This window comes from Natator depressus, chromosome 1, assembly GCF_965152275.1.
Source record: "Natator depressus isolate rNatDep1 chromosome 1, rNatDep2.hap1, whole genome shotgun sequence".
Taxonomy (NCBI): Eukaryota; Metazoa; Chordata; order Testudines; family Cheloniidae; genus Natator; species Natator depressus.
The window spans coordinates 306,233,557-306,250,494 of record NC_134234.1 but is presented as its reverse complement, the minus strand read 5'-3'; the positions used below and the strand labels follow the sequence as shown (position 1 = coordinate 306,250,494).

The 16,938-nt window shown below is 43.6% G+C and overlaps 1 protein-coding gene across 1 annotated transcript in view; it reads left to right on the top strand.

Annotated features, from left to right (window-relative positions):
- SLC13A1 (solute carrier family 13 member 1) overlaps positions 1 to 16,938 on the top strand; it is a 68,482-nt gene that overhangs the window by 1,413 nt on the left and 50,131 nt on the right. Inside the window, exons 2-3 of the mRNA XM_074942341.1 lie at positions 12,102 to 12,230; positions 15,090 to 15,226. Of these exons, the coding sequence (XP_074798442.1) occupies positions 12,102 to 12,230; positions 15,090 to 15,226 (266 nt within the window). The remainder of the gene's footprint in view (positions 1 to 12,101; positions 12,231 to 15,089; positions 15,227 to 16,938) is intronic.

Below are 16,938 nucleotides of genomic sequence, written 5' to 3'. Positions count from 1 at the left end.
CATCTGTCACTAATCAAAGCAGGAATGTACTGATTTGAATTGTTTCTTGTCCTCCATCAAAGGAAGGAAAGTATGTCTTTCAAGGTTAAAAATGCATAAACTGAGACACTGCTTTAAAAATGAAAGAGATAGCAATAGATAAATGGGGCCAACTTCTCTGCTGGTATAAACTGGCACAGATCCAATTACTTCTCTGCTGGTGCAAATGAGTGCTGCTCCATTGAATTTGGCCCATGGCCCAAACCACTGGATCCAATTCAAACCAATGGAAATGCCAGTGGAACAACACTGGGTTAAATTAAGAATCTCTGTTTGAATATGTCAGTATTAAAAGTGAGATCATGGCTGGCCCTGTGCAAAGGCACGAGTGTAAGAGGGGGCCCCAAACCTTCTGTGCTTGTGCACACTTGCCCAGAGGCCAGTGGCAATGTGTCTGGGGAATGCAGAGCGTGCAGGTGGGTAGCACGGCCAGCCAGAGGCACTGGAACTAGGGGTGCTGAAGATACGGCAGCAGCCGAATGCATGGCTTCCTTCACATACAGGGTTTACAGTTTTGTTCAATGGCTTTTAGCATCCCCATTATAAAAAATCGTGCAATGTCTCCACTGCCAGCAGTATTGCTATGCAAGAGGGATGAGGAGGGGGCAGGAGTGTCCAAAGTCCATGTTCTCTCCCCACCACCCAGCTGAGCTGGCCAGTTGCTGTCAGGACTTAAAGCATCTAATGGTGGTTGGAATGATAGCAATGTGCTAGCAACCACTTTTAAAGTTTTTAAAAAACCCACCTCGCTGTGTTTCAGCTAATCTTAACTGCAAGAGCTGAGATTTATATTAAAGAAAACATCTAATTGTTGTGTCATCACTGCTGATGCTAATGGGCATCCTTCCTGACAGGCTGTTTTAGGAAGCCAGAGTTTGCCTGGACATGCACACTCAGCCAGCTTTCCTTCTCTGACACAGGGCTCAGTGATAGGAATGGAGCACACTGGTAGGGCAATGTGCTGCTGCCCATGCTGTACCTGTTTGGTGGGTTAAAAGGAGGGCTTCAAGCCACAGGACTGACAATCCAGGACACTTTTATTTTTAATGACAGGTTTCAGAGTAGCAGCCGTGTTAGTCTGTATCCACAAAAAGAACAGGAGGACTTGTGGCACCTTAGAGACAAACAAATTTATTAGAGCATAAGCTTTCGTGGGCTACAGCCCACTTCATTGGATGCATAGAATGGAACATATAGTAAGAAGATAGATAGATATAGATATAGATGATCTATATACATAGAAGTTGGAAGTTGCCATACAAACTGTCAGAGGCTAATTAGTTAAGATAAGCTATTATCAGCAGGAGAAAAAAACTTTTGTAGTGATAATCAAGATGGCCCTTTAGACAGTTGACAAGAAGGTGTGAGGATACTTAACTTAAGGAAATAGATTCAATATGTGTAATGACCCAGCCACTCCCAGTCTCTATTCAAATCCAAGTTAATGGATATCTAGTTTGCATGTTAATTCAAGCTCAGCAGTTTCTCGTTGGAGTCTGTTTTTGAAGCTTTTCTGTTGCAAAATTGCCACCCTTAAATCTTTCACTGAGTGACCAGAGAGGTTGAAGCGTTCTCCTACAGATTTTTGAATGTTATGATTCCTGATGTCAGATTTGTGTCCATTTATTCTTTTGCATAGAGACTGTCCGGTTTGGCCAATGTATATGGCAGAGGGGCATTGCTGGCACATGATGGCAAATATCACATTGGTAGATGTGCAGGTGAACGAGCCCCTGATGCCGTGGCTAATGTGATTAGGTCCTATGATGGTCCTGCTTTGAGCAGGGGGTTGGACTAGATGGCCTCCTGAGGTCCTTTCCAACCCTGATATTCTATGATTCTATGGTGTCACTTGAATAAATATGTTGGCAGAGTTGGCATCGGGCTTTGTTGCAAGATTAGGTTCCTGGGTTAGTGTTTTTGTTGTGTGGTGTGTAGTTGCTGGAGAGTATTTGCTTCAGGTTGGGGGGCTGTCTGTGTTACGAATTATACCTGATAGGACACGCACACAACTGCTGCGAATTATACCTGATAGGACACGCACACAACTGCTACGAATTACACCTGGTAGGACATGCACACAAATGCTACGAATTACACCTGGTAGGTCACGCACAGTTCGAATCTAGGCTGAGGCACATAAACAAAGTCCACAACTGCAGAGCTCCCAAAAAACACCAAGTTTATTACGCTCGAGCGTGGTGCCCCCCTGCTAGCCAGGAGGGGACCCCAAATACAGATTATACAAAGGTTATATACCTTTTAGCAAAGCATGTTGCCCTCGTGCATCGGAAACCTTAGCCAATAAACAAACCCTTTTCTTATCTACCACCTATCCCTGCTTGGTGCATTCCTCGTGCTAAACTAGTATGTTAATTCAGCATGGTCCTAAAGCGATGCATCAGTAACTTTTATTATCAGGATGGGAGGCCTCACATCAAAGGCCAGGAGATAGGGAGTTAGGGACAGACAAAGAACAGATACCGGGAGTCAAGGCAGGCTGGAGACAAGGAGTAGGATTTTCACAGGAATGCAGTATCTAAAGAACACTCTTCCTGGTGCATGATGTGCTTGCTTTTAGACAATGGTGGGCCCCAAACCAAAATGGAGTCACATGTGCTAACTTTTCCTTAACATCTGTAAGCGAAGACTGGTCTGTCTCCCAAGATTTGTGAGAGTGAGGGCTCATTTTTCAGGATAGGCTGTAAATCTTTGATGATGCGCTGGAGAGGTTTTAGTTGGGGGCTGAAGGTGACAGCTAGTGGCGTTCTGTTATTTTCTTTGTTGGGCCTGCCCTGTAGTAGATGACTTCTGGGTACTCTTCTGGCTCTGTCAATCTGTTTCTTCACTTCAGCAGGTGGGTATTGTAGTTTTAAGAGTGCTTGATAGAGATCTTGTAGGTGTTTGTCTCTGTCTGAGGGGTTGGAGCAAATGCGGTTGTATCTTAGATCTTGGCTGTAAACAATGGATCGTGTGGTGTGTCCTGGATGGAAGCTGGAGGCATGTAGGTAAGTATAGCGGTCAGTAGGTTTCCAGTATAGGGTGGTGTTTATGTGACCATCGCTTATTACCACAGAAGTGTCCAGGAAATGGACCGCTTGTGTGGATTGGTCTAGGCTGAGGTTGACGGTGGGATGGAAATTGTTGAAATCATGGTGGAATTCCTCAAGGGCTTCTTTTCCATGGGTCCAGAGGATGAAGATGTCATCAGTGTAGCGCAAGTAGAGTAGGGGCATTAGGGGACGAGAGCTGAGGAAGCGTTTTTCTAAGTCAGCCATAAAAATGTTAGCATACTGTGGGGCCATGCAGGTACCCATATCAGGGCAGCTGATTTGAAGGTATACATTGTCACCAAATGTGAAATAGTTGTGGGTGAGGACAAAGTCACAAAGGTCAGCCACCAGGTTTGCCGTGACATTATCGGGGATACTGTTCCTGATAGCTTGTAGTCCATCTTTGTGTGGAATGTTGGTGTAGAGGGCTTCTACATCCATAGTGGCCAGGATGGTGTTTTCACAACTAAAACCTCTCCAGCGCATCATCAGAGATTTACAACCTATCCTGAAAAATGATCCCTCACTCTCACAGATCTTTGGTACTGGTGCGACCGCTGCTGGAATACTGTGTCCAATTCTGGTGCTCACAATTCAAGAATGATGTTGATAAGCTGGAGAGGGTTTAGAGAAGAGCCAGGAGAATGATTAAAGGATTAGAAAACATGCCTTATAGTGATAGACTCAAGGAGTTCAGTCTATACAGTGTAACAAAGAGAGAGCTGAGACGTAACTTGATTAGAGTCTGTAAGTACCTGCATGGGGAATAAATATTTAATAATGGGCTCTTCAATCTAGCAGAGAAAGTTATGACACGATCCAATAGCTGGAAGTTGAAACTAGACAAATTCAGATGAGAAATAAGGTATAAATTTTTAACTGTGAAAGTAATTAATCATTGGAACAATTTACCAAGGGTGATGGTGGATCCTTCATCACTGGCCCTTTTTAAATCAGGACTGGATGTTTTCCTAAAAAATATGCTCCAGGAATTTTTGGGGGGAAGTGCTATGGCTCATGCTAAACAGGAGGTCAGACTAGATAACGTGACAGGGTTGGGCCGGATGGACTAGATAATGTGACAGGGTTGGGCCGGATGGCTACAGGAGAGTAATAGAAGGTGGATATATTAGCCCCAGGTTAAGTAGGTCCCTTTTCCCTGGGTAAGGTAACAGGGAAGGGTCCAGAACAATCAGGAACCTTCTGGAGACAATTAAGACAGACAGGCTGATTAGAACACCTGCAGCCAATCAAGAAGCTGCTAGAATCAATTAAGGAAGGCTAATCAGGGCACCTGGGTTTAAAAAGGAGCTCACTTCAGTTTGTGGTGTGCGTGTAAGGAGCTGGGAGCAAGAGGCACTAGGAGATGAGGGTGAGAACGCATACTGTTAGAGGACTGAGGAGTACAAGCATTATCAGACACCAGGAGGAAGGTCCTATGGTGAGGATAAAGAATGTGTTGGGTGGAGGCCAAGGGGAAGTAGCCCAGGGAGTTGTAGCTGTCACACAACTGTTCCAGGAGGCACTCTAGACAGCTGCATTCCACAGGGCCCTGGGCTGGAACCCGGAGTAGAGGGCAGGCCCAGGTTCCCCCCAAACCTCCCAACTCCTGGTCAGACACAGGAGGAGTTGACCTGGACTGTGGGTTCACGAAAATGGCCAAACTGAGGGCTGCCGTGAAGCTCCAAGGTGAGCAAATCCGCCAATAAGTGCAAGACCCACCAAGGTAGAGGAGGAACTTTGTCACAACTGGTGTCAGTGGTGGGATTTGGTGTACACAGCGCGGCGGAAGAAGGAGGGTGTTTGGGGGGAAAAAAAAGGGGAGAGGGTCTATTTTTATTTTTTTTCACCACAATGGAGGAGGTAGTGCGGGCACTGATACAAGCCACGGCTGCCCAGCAGGAGTCTACCCGTGTCCAGGCAGTTGCCCAACAGGAGGCAGTGCGGCTGCAGCAAGAGACTAATCGCTTGCTGATGGACCAGGCTGCTCAAGACTGGGCTATGTTGTGGGAACTGGTAAACCAGGTAAAGGCCCTTACAGAGCTGAACCGCAGCTATGATGGGACGCAGATCATGCGGGCCAGCAATTGGCTGCAGAAAATGACACAGCAGGATGATGTAGAGGCATACCTCCTGGCCTTTCAGAAGACAGCCCTGCGGGAGGCTTGGCCCCGAGGACAGTGGTCTGGCATCCTCGCTCCATTCCTGTGTGGGGAGGCCCCGAAGGCCTACTATGATTTGCCTGAAGAGGCTGCGGCAGAGTACCCCCAGCTGAAAGCAGAAATCCAGATCTGGGTGTTGGATCATATTAAAGAAGTTCTATATTAAAATCACAAATGAATTTGATTCCCCATAGTTTAAATTCCAGGGTATTACTAATTAAGAGGTCTCTTGGGTTTTGTACTGTTTCTCTCCCTCTCTGTGTGAAACTTGCAAGCTGCTAATTGTGTTAGTACATTCTAAGACAGAGTCTGTTCTCAAAGCAATTCTTTGTAACAACAACTACTCACACAGAGAGAGACTCAAAGCAATACTCTGTAACAACAGAAACAGCACCCAGAGACTCTCCGCCCTTTTGTTGTATTCATCTCGCTTTATTAACAATTGTGATTAAAATAGAGATAGAGGATGTATGTGGATGGATGCTTGGTGTGGATAATAACTGAACGATCAGGGAGGTGCCAGCCTAAGAATCCCATGTCCATTGGCTGAAGAAGGCGTCAAGTGGAAATAACCAGAGGACCCCCGGAGGGCAGACTGGAATCCACCCAACAGCCTCAAGGATGGGAGAACCAAAGAACAAGATAACATCTGGCAGCATGGAGCCATCAGGAATGTGCCATCTACTGATTGATTCAGCAACAGCATGATGAAGCAATTCCCATAGACTGGCATAGGAATAAATTCCTATAAAAATGGACTCTAGAAAGTGAGAACTTTGGGGTCTGATTCTGCAAACCAACATCCAGGAGCATCAGATGAGCATCTGACAAGGCCCTGTTCCCTCTTCATGTCCAGGCCACCTGGCCAGTGGCTTAGCATGAGCAACTCTAAGGCTGGTAACTATGATAACAACCTTGCAGAACCTGTGTGTGTGTGTGTGTGTGTGTGTGTGTGTGTGTGTATGAATGAATGTGTGAATAAATATGAAATTGAATGGAATGTTATAGCTATAACTAACTGCTTACTATGATTCTTTCTGTATTCAAAATAAATGTGGCATTTTGCCTTTTCCCCTTTAATAAGATGCTGCTGGTTTTTATTTTATTGGTATAACATAGGGTAATGACCGCAGTGCGGGCCCAGCGATATCATGAGTGGAGGTACCAGGAAAACAAAACCCCATGGCCCCAATTATATGACCTCATCCATCTCACATGAAAGTGGTTACGAACTGAGTCCCAGAGTCCGGAGGAAATACTAGAGGTTCTGGTCATCGACCGGTACATGAGAGGACTACCGCCAGACCTTCGTGCCTGGGTAAGCCAGAGGGTCGCTCTCGTAGGTAGGTGGACCCAAGCAGCTGAGAAGGATGCCACCCAGGAGGGAGAAGCACCCGAGTCTGACCCACACCCTAACGCCTCTGAACCAGTAGAGGCAACAGAGACTGGCCCCCTAGATCTCGGGCAGAGTAGCCCCGGGAGAGGAAATTTTGGACGGGACCAGGCTGAAGACCCAAGGTACAACAACATTAGGAAGGAGGTGACCGAAATAGATGGGGTCCCCGTGGAAGGGCAAACCCAGAGACCAGGACCCTACTTCATAATGAAGAAGAATCTCTTATACCGGATTGCACCAGTACAGGGGCAGAAGGTACAGCAGATCCTAGTACCTCAAAAACACCAGAATGCTGTTTTAAGTCTGGCCTACAGTCATCTTTTTGGGGGGCATTTGGGGGTAGAGAAGACCCTGGCATGGGTCCTGCGACTATTCTTCTGGCCCAGATTACATGAAGAAGTGCGGAGGTACTGTGCATCCTGCCCGGAGTGTCAGCTGCACAGTCCCCGTCCCCACTTGAGGGCACCTTTAGTACCCCTTCCCATCATAGAGGTCCCCTTCGAGCGAATAGCCATAGACCTAGTGGGACCCCTGGAGAAGACAGCCCGGGGCCACCACTATATATTTGTCATTCTGAATTATGCTACTCGCTACCCAGAAGCCGTCCTCCTGTGGAACACGGCCTCTAAAACGATAGCTAAAGAGTTGGTGGGGCTCTGCCTGAGTGGGGCTACCAAAGGAGATATTAACAGGCCAAGGTACCCCATTTATGTCGAAGCTAATGAAGGACCTGTGTATGCTGCTCCATATACATACCCTGAGAATTTTAGTCTATCATCTGCAGACTGATGGGCTGGTAGAAAGGTTTAACCGAACCCTCAAGGCAATGATAAGGAAAGTGGTAAGTCAGGATGGGAAGGATTGGGACACCCTACTACCCTACCTTATGTTTGCAATCTGGGAGGTACCTCAGGCCTCAACTGGGTTTTCCCCCTTTGAATTATATACGGACGCCACCCTCGTGGTATACTAGATATCGCAAAAGAAATCTGGGAAGAGGAACCCAATGAGGGGAGAAATATAATTGACCATGTTTTGCAGATGCGAGAACGGATAGCCCGGGTCATTCCTATTGTACGGGAACATTTGGAAAAGGCGCAGGAGGCCCAGCGAACCCATTACAATCGCCAGGCAAAAGTCCGACAGTTCCAACCAGGGGATCGGGTGATGGTGTTGTTACCCACGGCAGAAAGCAAGCTTTTGGCCCAATGGCAGGGACCCTATGAGGTGGTTGAACCCATGGGGGAAGTAACCTATAAGGTGCGGCAGCCAGGACGCCAGAAACAAGAACAAATTTATCACATTAACCTCTTAAAGCCTTGGCACCAACGAGAGGTGTGTGTAGTGGCCCAAGAGACCCTGATCCAGGGAAATAATATGCAGGAGCAGATCAGGATATTCACTGATCTGACACCAAACCAGGAGAAGGAGGTAACTGAGATGATCAACCGATACCAGGACGTGTTTTCAATCAAACCAGGTCGGACCACCGAAGCATATCACCACATTATCACAGACCCTGTGGCAAAGGTAACTTTAAGGCCCTATTGGGTCCCAGTGGCAAAAAGGGAGATCAAGGCAGAGGTAAAAAGGATGTTGGAGCTGGGAGTCATCGAAGAGTCCCACAGTCAGTGGTCAAGCACGATTGTGTTGCTGCCCAAACCCGATGGCACCACTAGGTTTTGTAATGACTTTCGCTGGCTGAATGAGATATCCAGATTCGATGCATACCCCATAACCCGTATCGATGAGTTAGTTGACCACCTGGGCAATGCCCAATTTTTGACCACCCTTGATTTAACAAAGGGATACTGGCAGATTCCCCTTGTCAAAGATGTGAAAGAAAAGATGGCATTCTCTACACCAGAGGGTCTGTTTCAATATACTGTTCTTCCTTTTGGACTGCATGGGGCACCTGCCACCTTCCAGTGTCTTATGGACAAGCTCCTACGGCCCCATACCAGTTATGCAGCAGTGTACCTGGATGATGTGATTATTCACACCCCCGACTGGGAAACCCACTTAGAAAAGGTGGAAGTGATTCTGGACTTGCTAAGACAGGCTGGCCTCACAGCCAACCCAGCCGAGGCTAAATACCTTGGCTACATTGTAGGAAGGGACATGGTCAAGCCCCAGCTAAACAAACTAGAAGCTACCCAAAATTGTCCCCGGCTGAATTGGAAAAAGCAGGTCCGGGTATTCCTGGGGGTGGTGGGGTACTACCGACGATTTAATCCCCATTTTCCTACTAGAGCAAGTCCTCTGACAGACCTGATAAAAGCCCGGGGTCCAGACATAGTGAAGTGGAAAGATGCCACAGAGAAAGTATTCATGGATCTACAGACAGCCCTCTGCAGTAACCCCATGCTTATAGCCCCAGACTTCAACAAAGAATTCATTTTACAAACAGATGCATCTGAAGTAGGATTGGGAGCTGTCCTATCGCAGACAGTCGGAGATGAAGAACACCCAATCCTCTATCTCAGCAGGAAACTCCTCCCGAGAGAGCAGAAGTATGCCGTGGTTGAAAGAGAGTGCCTCGCTGTGAAATGGGCCATGGACACACTATGTTATTACCTTCTGGGACGACGGTTTACCCTTGTGACCGACCATGCACCCCTGCAGTGGATGCAGCGAAATAAAGAGAAGAATGCAAGGGTGACCAGATGGTTCCTGTCCCTACAACCTTTCCAATTCACCATACAACACCAGGCTGGAAGCCACCATGGCAATGCAGATGGCTTGTCACGATTACACTGCCTGACGTCTCAAGTTGCCTAACCCCAAAGTGTTGAGCGGCGGGGGGGGGGGGGGAATATGTGACAGGGTTGGGCCAGATGGAGAGTAATACAGGAGAGTAATAGAAGGCAGATATATTAGCCCCAGGTTAAGTAGATCCCTTTTCCCTGGGTAAGGTAACAGGGAAGGGTCCAGAACAATCAGGAACCTTCTGGAGACAATTAAGACAGACGGGCTGATTAGAACACCTGCAGCCAATCAAGAAGCTGCTAGAATCAATTAAGGCAGGCTAATCAGGGCACCTGGGTTTAAAAAGAAGCTCACTTCCGTTTGTGGTGTGCGTGTAAGGAGCAGGGAGTAAGAGGTGCTAGGAGCTGAGAGTGAGAACGCATACTGTTAGAGGACTGAGGAGTACAAGCATTATCAGACACCAGGAGGAAGGTCCTATGGTGAGAATAAAGAAGGTGCTGGGAGGAGGCCATGGGGAAGTAGCCCAGGGAGTTGTAGCTGTCGCACAGCTGTTCCAGGAGGCACTCTAGACAGCTGCATTCCACAGGGCCCTGGGCTGGAACCCAGAGTAGAGGGCGGGCCCGGTTTCCTCCCAACTCTTGGTCAGACACAGGAGGAGTTGACCTGGACTGTGGGTTCATGAAAATGGCCAAACTAAGGGCTGCTGTGAAGCTCCAAGGCGAGCAAATCCGCCAATAAGCACAAGACCCACCAAGGTAGAGGAAGAACTTTGTCACACTTAAACTAAATGTATGAAGTAATTTCAGGCCAGCAACTTCTGAAGCTTAAATGGCTCCTGGTATGCCAATTCCACGTTGGCAGAACAATCACACTGGATAAGGGTTTTTCTGGTACTTCCTCTTGGCACTGATCTGATCTCAGTAGCACGTAAAAGTCTAGTACAGAAGTCATTGAGCCTCAGTGGAAAACTCCCATTATAAAATTAAACAACCAAAATGGGGAGAAAATCATTCACTGAATCCTTCAGAAATAGCTGCATTAAGCAAGTAAGGATTTCACTGAACCCGACAAAAATCCTGGACATTAATTTGACTTTTGGGGGCCTAAATTTTGCTGATATCGGAGAAACTACATGAGATACTTTCATACAATATTCCAATGTAAACACCATACACAGCAATGCAAAGGATACCATTGCTTGCTTGATTTTCTAAACTATTAATATATTTTTACTGTAAATAAAAGGTGCTAGATTGATGGTCCTGGAGAATGAAGGTGTCTTGTTGTCCACGGAACAGACACTATCAGATTGCATCGTTCTGCACCCTGCCTCACAAATCCACCTCTTTTTTTCTGCAGGATTCACTGTTAGTTGGTGGGAATCAGTCCAGTTTCTGCTAAATCTGTGAACAAACGTGCAAATTATTGTCAAATGTGGTAGAAGTTTTGCAATACAGACACTTCAGCTTGTTTCACATAGACCAAAAACTGCCAGTAGAAGGAATAATGTTTGGCCATTACTCCCCTGGTCTGGATTTGAACCAGCCTTCCTAAGGTAAAAACTGTATCCCATCATTTATCCTCAAAGCTACATCTTTTAGTATTAGCCATTGTACATACATATGATGATCGTAACAAGTGGTGCCATCGTCTCCATCAGGGTATCAAAGTCCATGACAGAAGCTGGCTCCTACACCTTGAAGAGAAAAGAGCCCATAGGAAGCAAGCTGCTCCCAACCAAGATACATATATTTGCAATAACTGTCAAAGATCATGCAAATCTGAGATTGGACTATTCAGTCACATGAGACATTGCAAATCATATACATCACAGCCTGCAATTCCCACCATCTCTTATAGATGAAAGGATGCCAACAATACATATGCCATTTTCCTCTCCTGACCTCACATGGTAAGAGAGGTTCTGTAGCACCTTTTTCAAGAAGCAGAAGTATAAACCAGAGCTGTGCAAAATATGCCCAACAATTCCAAATACAATGCATTTGGTTTCAGTACAAACCCAAAGCTCTGAGCAGGTTTGGCCAAACTCCAGTTTTGGTAATTTCATTCTATCTACCCCAATTCCTTCTACAGCTTCAATTGCTACCGCGGTAGCTGCATTTCAGTGGCGAAGGTAAAGTGAATCCTGTGTTTCAGGATTCAGAATGAAAGACCTGTTAAAACTGCAAGACATAAGGACAACTGTATCGAAGCAGACTGGGTGAAATCCTTGCTCCATTGATGTCAATGGCAAAATCTAATTATCTTCAGCAGGGCCAGGATTTCACATACTGCCTGTATGGGAGTTCTTTGGGCAATCATAAAGATCAAAAGGATATTTTTAGTTGCTGGGGGTTATGATTTATTGTAATTCTTGGGTGAAGGGAGGTTCCTGGCATAATCTACTTACATAATCGTAGTTTCAAAATGTCTCCTGAAGTGCCTGGAGCAAATGGTGGGTGTTTCTTTTTAATGGTGCGTGTTTATAAACAGAGAAAAATAATAAATAAAATAATAAATGCATAAAATAATGTTGTTTTGTCATAATGTTTGTTATTATTTATAAGGATATAAATCAAATTATCTGCTGTTGATGATAATATTAAGTACAATTAAGCTTTGGGCCCCAACTCAAAGCCCAGTAAAGTCATTGGGAGTCCTTCTATTGGTCCCCTATACAACTGTAGGATTGTTTGCTAGATGAAGCCAATCTTGTTTTTAATGATGTCTTGTGTATTCTAGGAAGCAGAATGTGCATACACGCTGTTTGTGGTTGCGATCTTTTGGCTCACAGAAGTTCTGCCACTGGCTGTTTCAGCTTTACTTCCTGCCTTAATGTTCCCATTGTTTGGTATTATGGCAACCAAGGAGGTAACCTGCCTCTTCTTCCCCATCTTCTTACGCTTCACATATTATATAGCCATAAACTGTGGAATCCCCAAAGAAAGAACTGTGTAATGCTGCAATTTCATCAGCTGTTTTTACTATGTGTTTCTGCAGCATCTATCACAATGGGACCTCAAGCTCAGGACTACTCGCATGCTCAAAGTTAAGCACACAGCTTAAGTGTTTTTCTGGACCGAGATATATTCAATTGGTTCCATCTCATGCTCAAACCTGCAGCAGAAGCCAGCACAAATTATTGCAGGCATCATCTCCTAGCCAAAGTTGTCTCATCTGTGAAATGGGGATAATAAAATGTATCTCCCTTTGCAAAGTGCTTTGAGATCAATAGATGAAAAAGTGCTATGGACATGCAAAGTTTTATTAATGTTACACTACATTACATCAGAAATATGACATGCTAAGGGCCCAGTAACGCCTACCTTGATATCAGTGGGAATAGATACCAGTTGATTTCAAACCAGAAAAACATTTAAACACATGAATAGTCCTGAGCTTGAGGTACCATTGTGATAGGCACTGTAGGATCATGTCCTAAATCCTTATATCTCAAAGTGTTTGCTATGGAGAGGTAGCTGGATGGATTAAAGATCACATGGACTAATGCAGCAGGCTTTCACCTTTAGCTTAGTTCATATGTGAAATGTGCTTGATGATCTTAGGCTGCTTACATCATTAACCTTATTATTACGACTGTCAAATGATTAAAAAAATTAATCGCGATTAATTGCGTGATTAAAAAAATTAATCATGATTAATCACAGGATTAATCGTGCTGTTAAACAATAATAATAGAATACCATTTATTTAAATATTTTTGGATGTTTTCTACATTTTCAAATATATTGATTTCACTTACAACACAGAATACAAAGGGTACAGTGCTCACTTTATATTTATTTTTTATTACAAATATTTGCACTGTGAAAAATAAAAGAAATAGTAAAAAGAAAAGGAGTACTTGTGGCACCTTAGAGACTAACAAATTTATCTGAGCATAAGCTTTCGTGAGCTACAGCTCACTTCGAAAGCTTATGCTCAAATAAATTTGTTAGTCTCTAAGGTGCCACAAGTACTCCTTTTCTTTTTGAGAACACAGACTAACACGGCTGCTACTCTGAAACCTGTCAAAAGAAATAGTATTTTTCAGTTCACCTAATACAAGTACTGTAGTGCAATCTCTTTATCATGAAAGTTGAATTTACAAATGTAGAATTATGTACGAAAAATAACTGCATTCAAATGTAAAACTTTAGAGACTACAAGTCCACTCAGTCCTACTTCTTGTTCAGCCAATCACTCAGACAAACAAGTTTGGTTACAATTTGAAGGAGATAATGCTGCCCAATTCTTGTTTACAATGTCACCTGAAAGTGAAAACAGGCATTTGCATTGCACTGTTGTATCTGGTGCCGGAAGATATTTTCGTGCCAGATGCACTAAAGATTCATATATCCTTTCGTGCTTCAACCACCATTCCAGAGGGCATGCGTCCATGATGATGATGGGTTTTGCTTGATAACTATCCAAAGCAGTGCAGACCGACGCATGTTCACTTTCATTATCTGAGTCAGATGCCACCAGCAGAAGGTTGATTTTCTTTTTTGGTGGTTCAAGTTCTGTAGTTTCTGCATCTGAGTGTTGCTCTTTTAAGACTTCTGAAAGCATGCTCCACACCTCGTCCCTCCCAGATTTTGGATAGCACTTCAGATTCTTAAACCTTGGGTCGAGTGCTGTAACTATTTTTAGAAATCTCACATTGGTACCTTCTTTGCACTTTGTCAAATCTGCTGTGAAAGTGTTATTAAAACGAACATGTGCTGGGTCACCAACCAAGACTTCTATAATATGAAATATATGGCAGAATGTAGGTAAAACAGAACAGAAGAGTTCAGTCACAAATTTCTCCCCCAAGGAGATCAGTCACAAATTTAATTAGCATATTCTTTTTTTAATGAGCATCATCAGCATGGAAGCATGTCTTCTCAAATGGTGGCCGAAGCATGAAGGGGCATATGAATATTTAGCATATCTGGCATGTAAATACCTTGCAACACTGGCTACAAAAGTGCCATGCGAACACCCTGTTCTCAATTTCAGGTGACATTGTAAACAAGAAGTGGGCAGCATTATCTCCTTCAAATTGTAACCAAACTTGTTTGTCTGAGTGATTGGCTGAACAAGAAGTAGGACTGAGTGGACTTGTAGGCTCTAAAGTTTTACACTGTTTTGTTTTTAGTGCAGTTATGTAACAAAAAAAATCTACATTTGTAAGTTACACTTTCACAATAAAGAGATTGCACTGCAGTACTTGCAGGAGGTAAATTGAAAAATACTATTTCTTTTGTTTACCATTTTTACAGTGCAAATATTTGTAATAAAAATAATATAAAATGAGCATTGTACACTTTGAATTCTGTCTGGTAACAGAAATCAATATGTTTTAAAATATAGAGAAACCTCCAAAAATATTTAATAAATTTCAATTGGTATTCTATTGTTTAACAGTGAGATTAATCCTGGTTAATTTTTTAAATCGTGATTAATTTTTTTGAGTTAATCGCCTGAGTTAAATGCAATTAATTGACAGCCTTACTTATCCTCTTTCTTCCATTGTTTCACACCTATTTAACTCCATGTACCCAGTGATTCACATGGATTTAAGCAATAGCACTGACCTAATTAAAACAAAATGGGACCTTTCCAGCACATATTTCAATGCATGCCTTAACTTGTTTCTACTGAGGCTGATATTTTTTATTTGGTCATATTAAAAATGATAGCTAAAAAGCACCTGTTTCATTAACAAATTGTTTTTGATTTCAGGTGGCATCTGCTTATTTCAAAGATTTTCATTTGCTATTAACTGGAGTAATTTGTTTGGCCACATCAATAGAAAAATGGAATTTGCACAAGAGAATTGCTTTGAAAATGGTGATGATGGTGGGTGTGAACCCTGCATGGTATGTACTAAATACTACATTGGAATATGGTAATGCTCATGAAAAACTTGGTAGTACAGAAATAATTGCCTACAGAGGGGTATTGTTTTGTTCCAGGCACCTTTTGCTGCTGAAATAAAATGAAAATATGTGAAATGCTTTGATTGAACTATAGTAGGTGAAACATTATTCTTTTGCTGAAATTCTAATTATAGGGATAGTTAGGATATGAATGAGTTCTATTTCTAATGCCTCTGATATTCACAATAACTATGTAATATTCAGAACAAATATATTATGAATTTGTGAATATATTTAAGACTCATATTTCTTAATGATTGATTGTAAAGCCCACAACTGAAGAGTCATGTCACATGCTTATTATTAGTAATTTGTATTTCAGAAGTACTTGCAGTGTTCTGGGCACTTTCAAAATCTACTGTAAGACAGTCCTCAACCCTAATAGTTCACAGTTTAAGGTAGGGAGGACAATAAGAAAGGTGGAGGAGAGGGGGGAAAACATACAAAAAGAAAATTGAGAGCCTCAGCTCTCTAGACTGAGCCTTCTCTTTGCCATTATCTGTGAAGAAAGCAGCTACCAAACAGAACAGCACTGTCCACACTAGCACTTTTGTCAGTGTAAATTTTGTTGGTCAGGGGTGTGGGTTTTTTCACACCCTTGACCGACAAAAGTTTTGCCGACAAAAGTGCTATTGTAGTCATAGCCTCAGAATGGTCAGATGATGCAGTGAAGGAACTGAAAATACTCATCACACATTCATCTCTTGATAATGAGCTAGCGATATCATATGAGGTGAATACCCTACCCTTGGCTTCTGAACAAGAAGGCTCTGGGTGAAGTAGAGGCCTCCATCAGCATCTCAGTAAGACTGGACAGGAAATGTGCTGTGTCAGTCTGGCTCCCCAGAATATGAGATTCTCATAATCTTACTTTAAGAAACAGACGTTAAAAGCTAAACGTTAAAAGGCCAGACAAAAAGAAGTCAGATATTAGTGGTGGAAAATGCCTATTAGATCATCTAATCTCTCCTTCTGGCAGTGCAGAATTATCCCTATTCTCCAATGCTTTGTCTGCCTTAGTTTTCAATAATTTCTTAAATGGGCCTTCCACCACTTCCTTTAATAACTATTCTCTTCCCTGACAGGTTTTATTATTAGAAAAATCTTCCTGCTATTCTACATTTTACTGTGTTCAATTTTCTCCCATTACTCTTAACTACCCTCCTTGAGCCCCCTCAAGAATTCTATTCCTTCCTTGATGTTCATGCCTATCAAATATTTGTACTGAGCTTTTGTATCTTCCCCTCCTCATTGGTTAGCCAAGCTTTGCACATTAGCTATTTTAATCTTTCCTAATCACTCACACTCGCCAGTCCTTTCATCTTGGCTGAAGTCTAGTAACCTAGCAGATGACCTGAATGCTGTGCTGAGGACTCTGCTGGGTAGCCCCCTGTGCAGTTATGGAGAAAGGAATCCTGCCCTCAAGCTGAACGTAGACCATTCCACAGGCAATACTGAAACCGTGAGGATTGCAGCAGTTCTGCCCTGACCCCACCCCACCGCTAAACCACCACCTCCTCTTGAGAAGGTTCTAAGTAGTGGAGGTTCCTTGAGCCTCACCCTCAGCCCTATCCAGCTCATGCCCAACTCTCACATGCCTTCTGCAAACTACCAGGCACAAGCTCTCTGTGCTGAGCTCTCTGCTCCTCTGA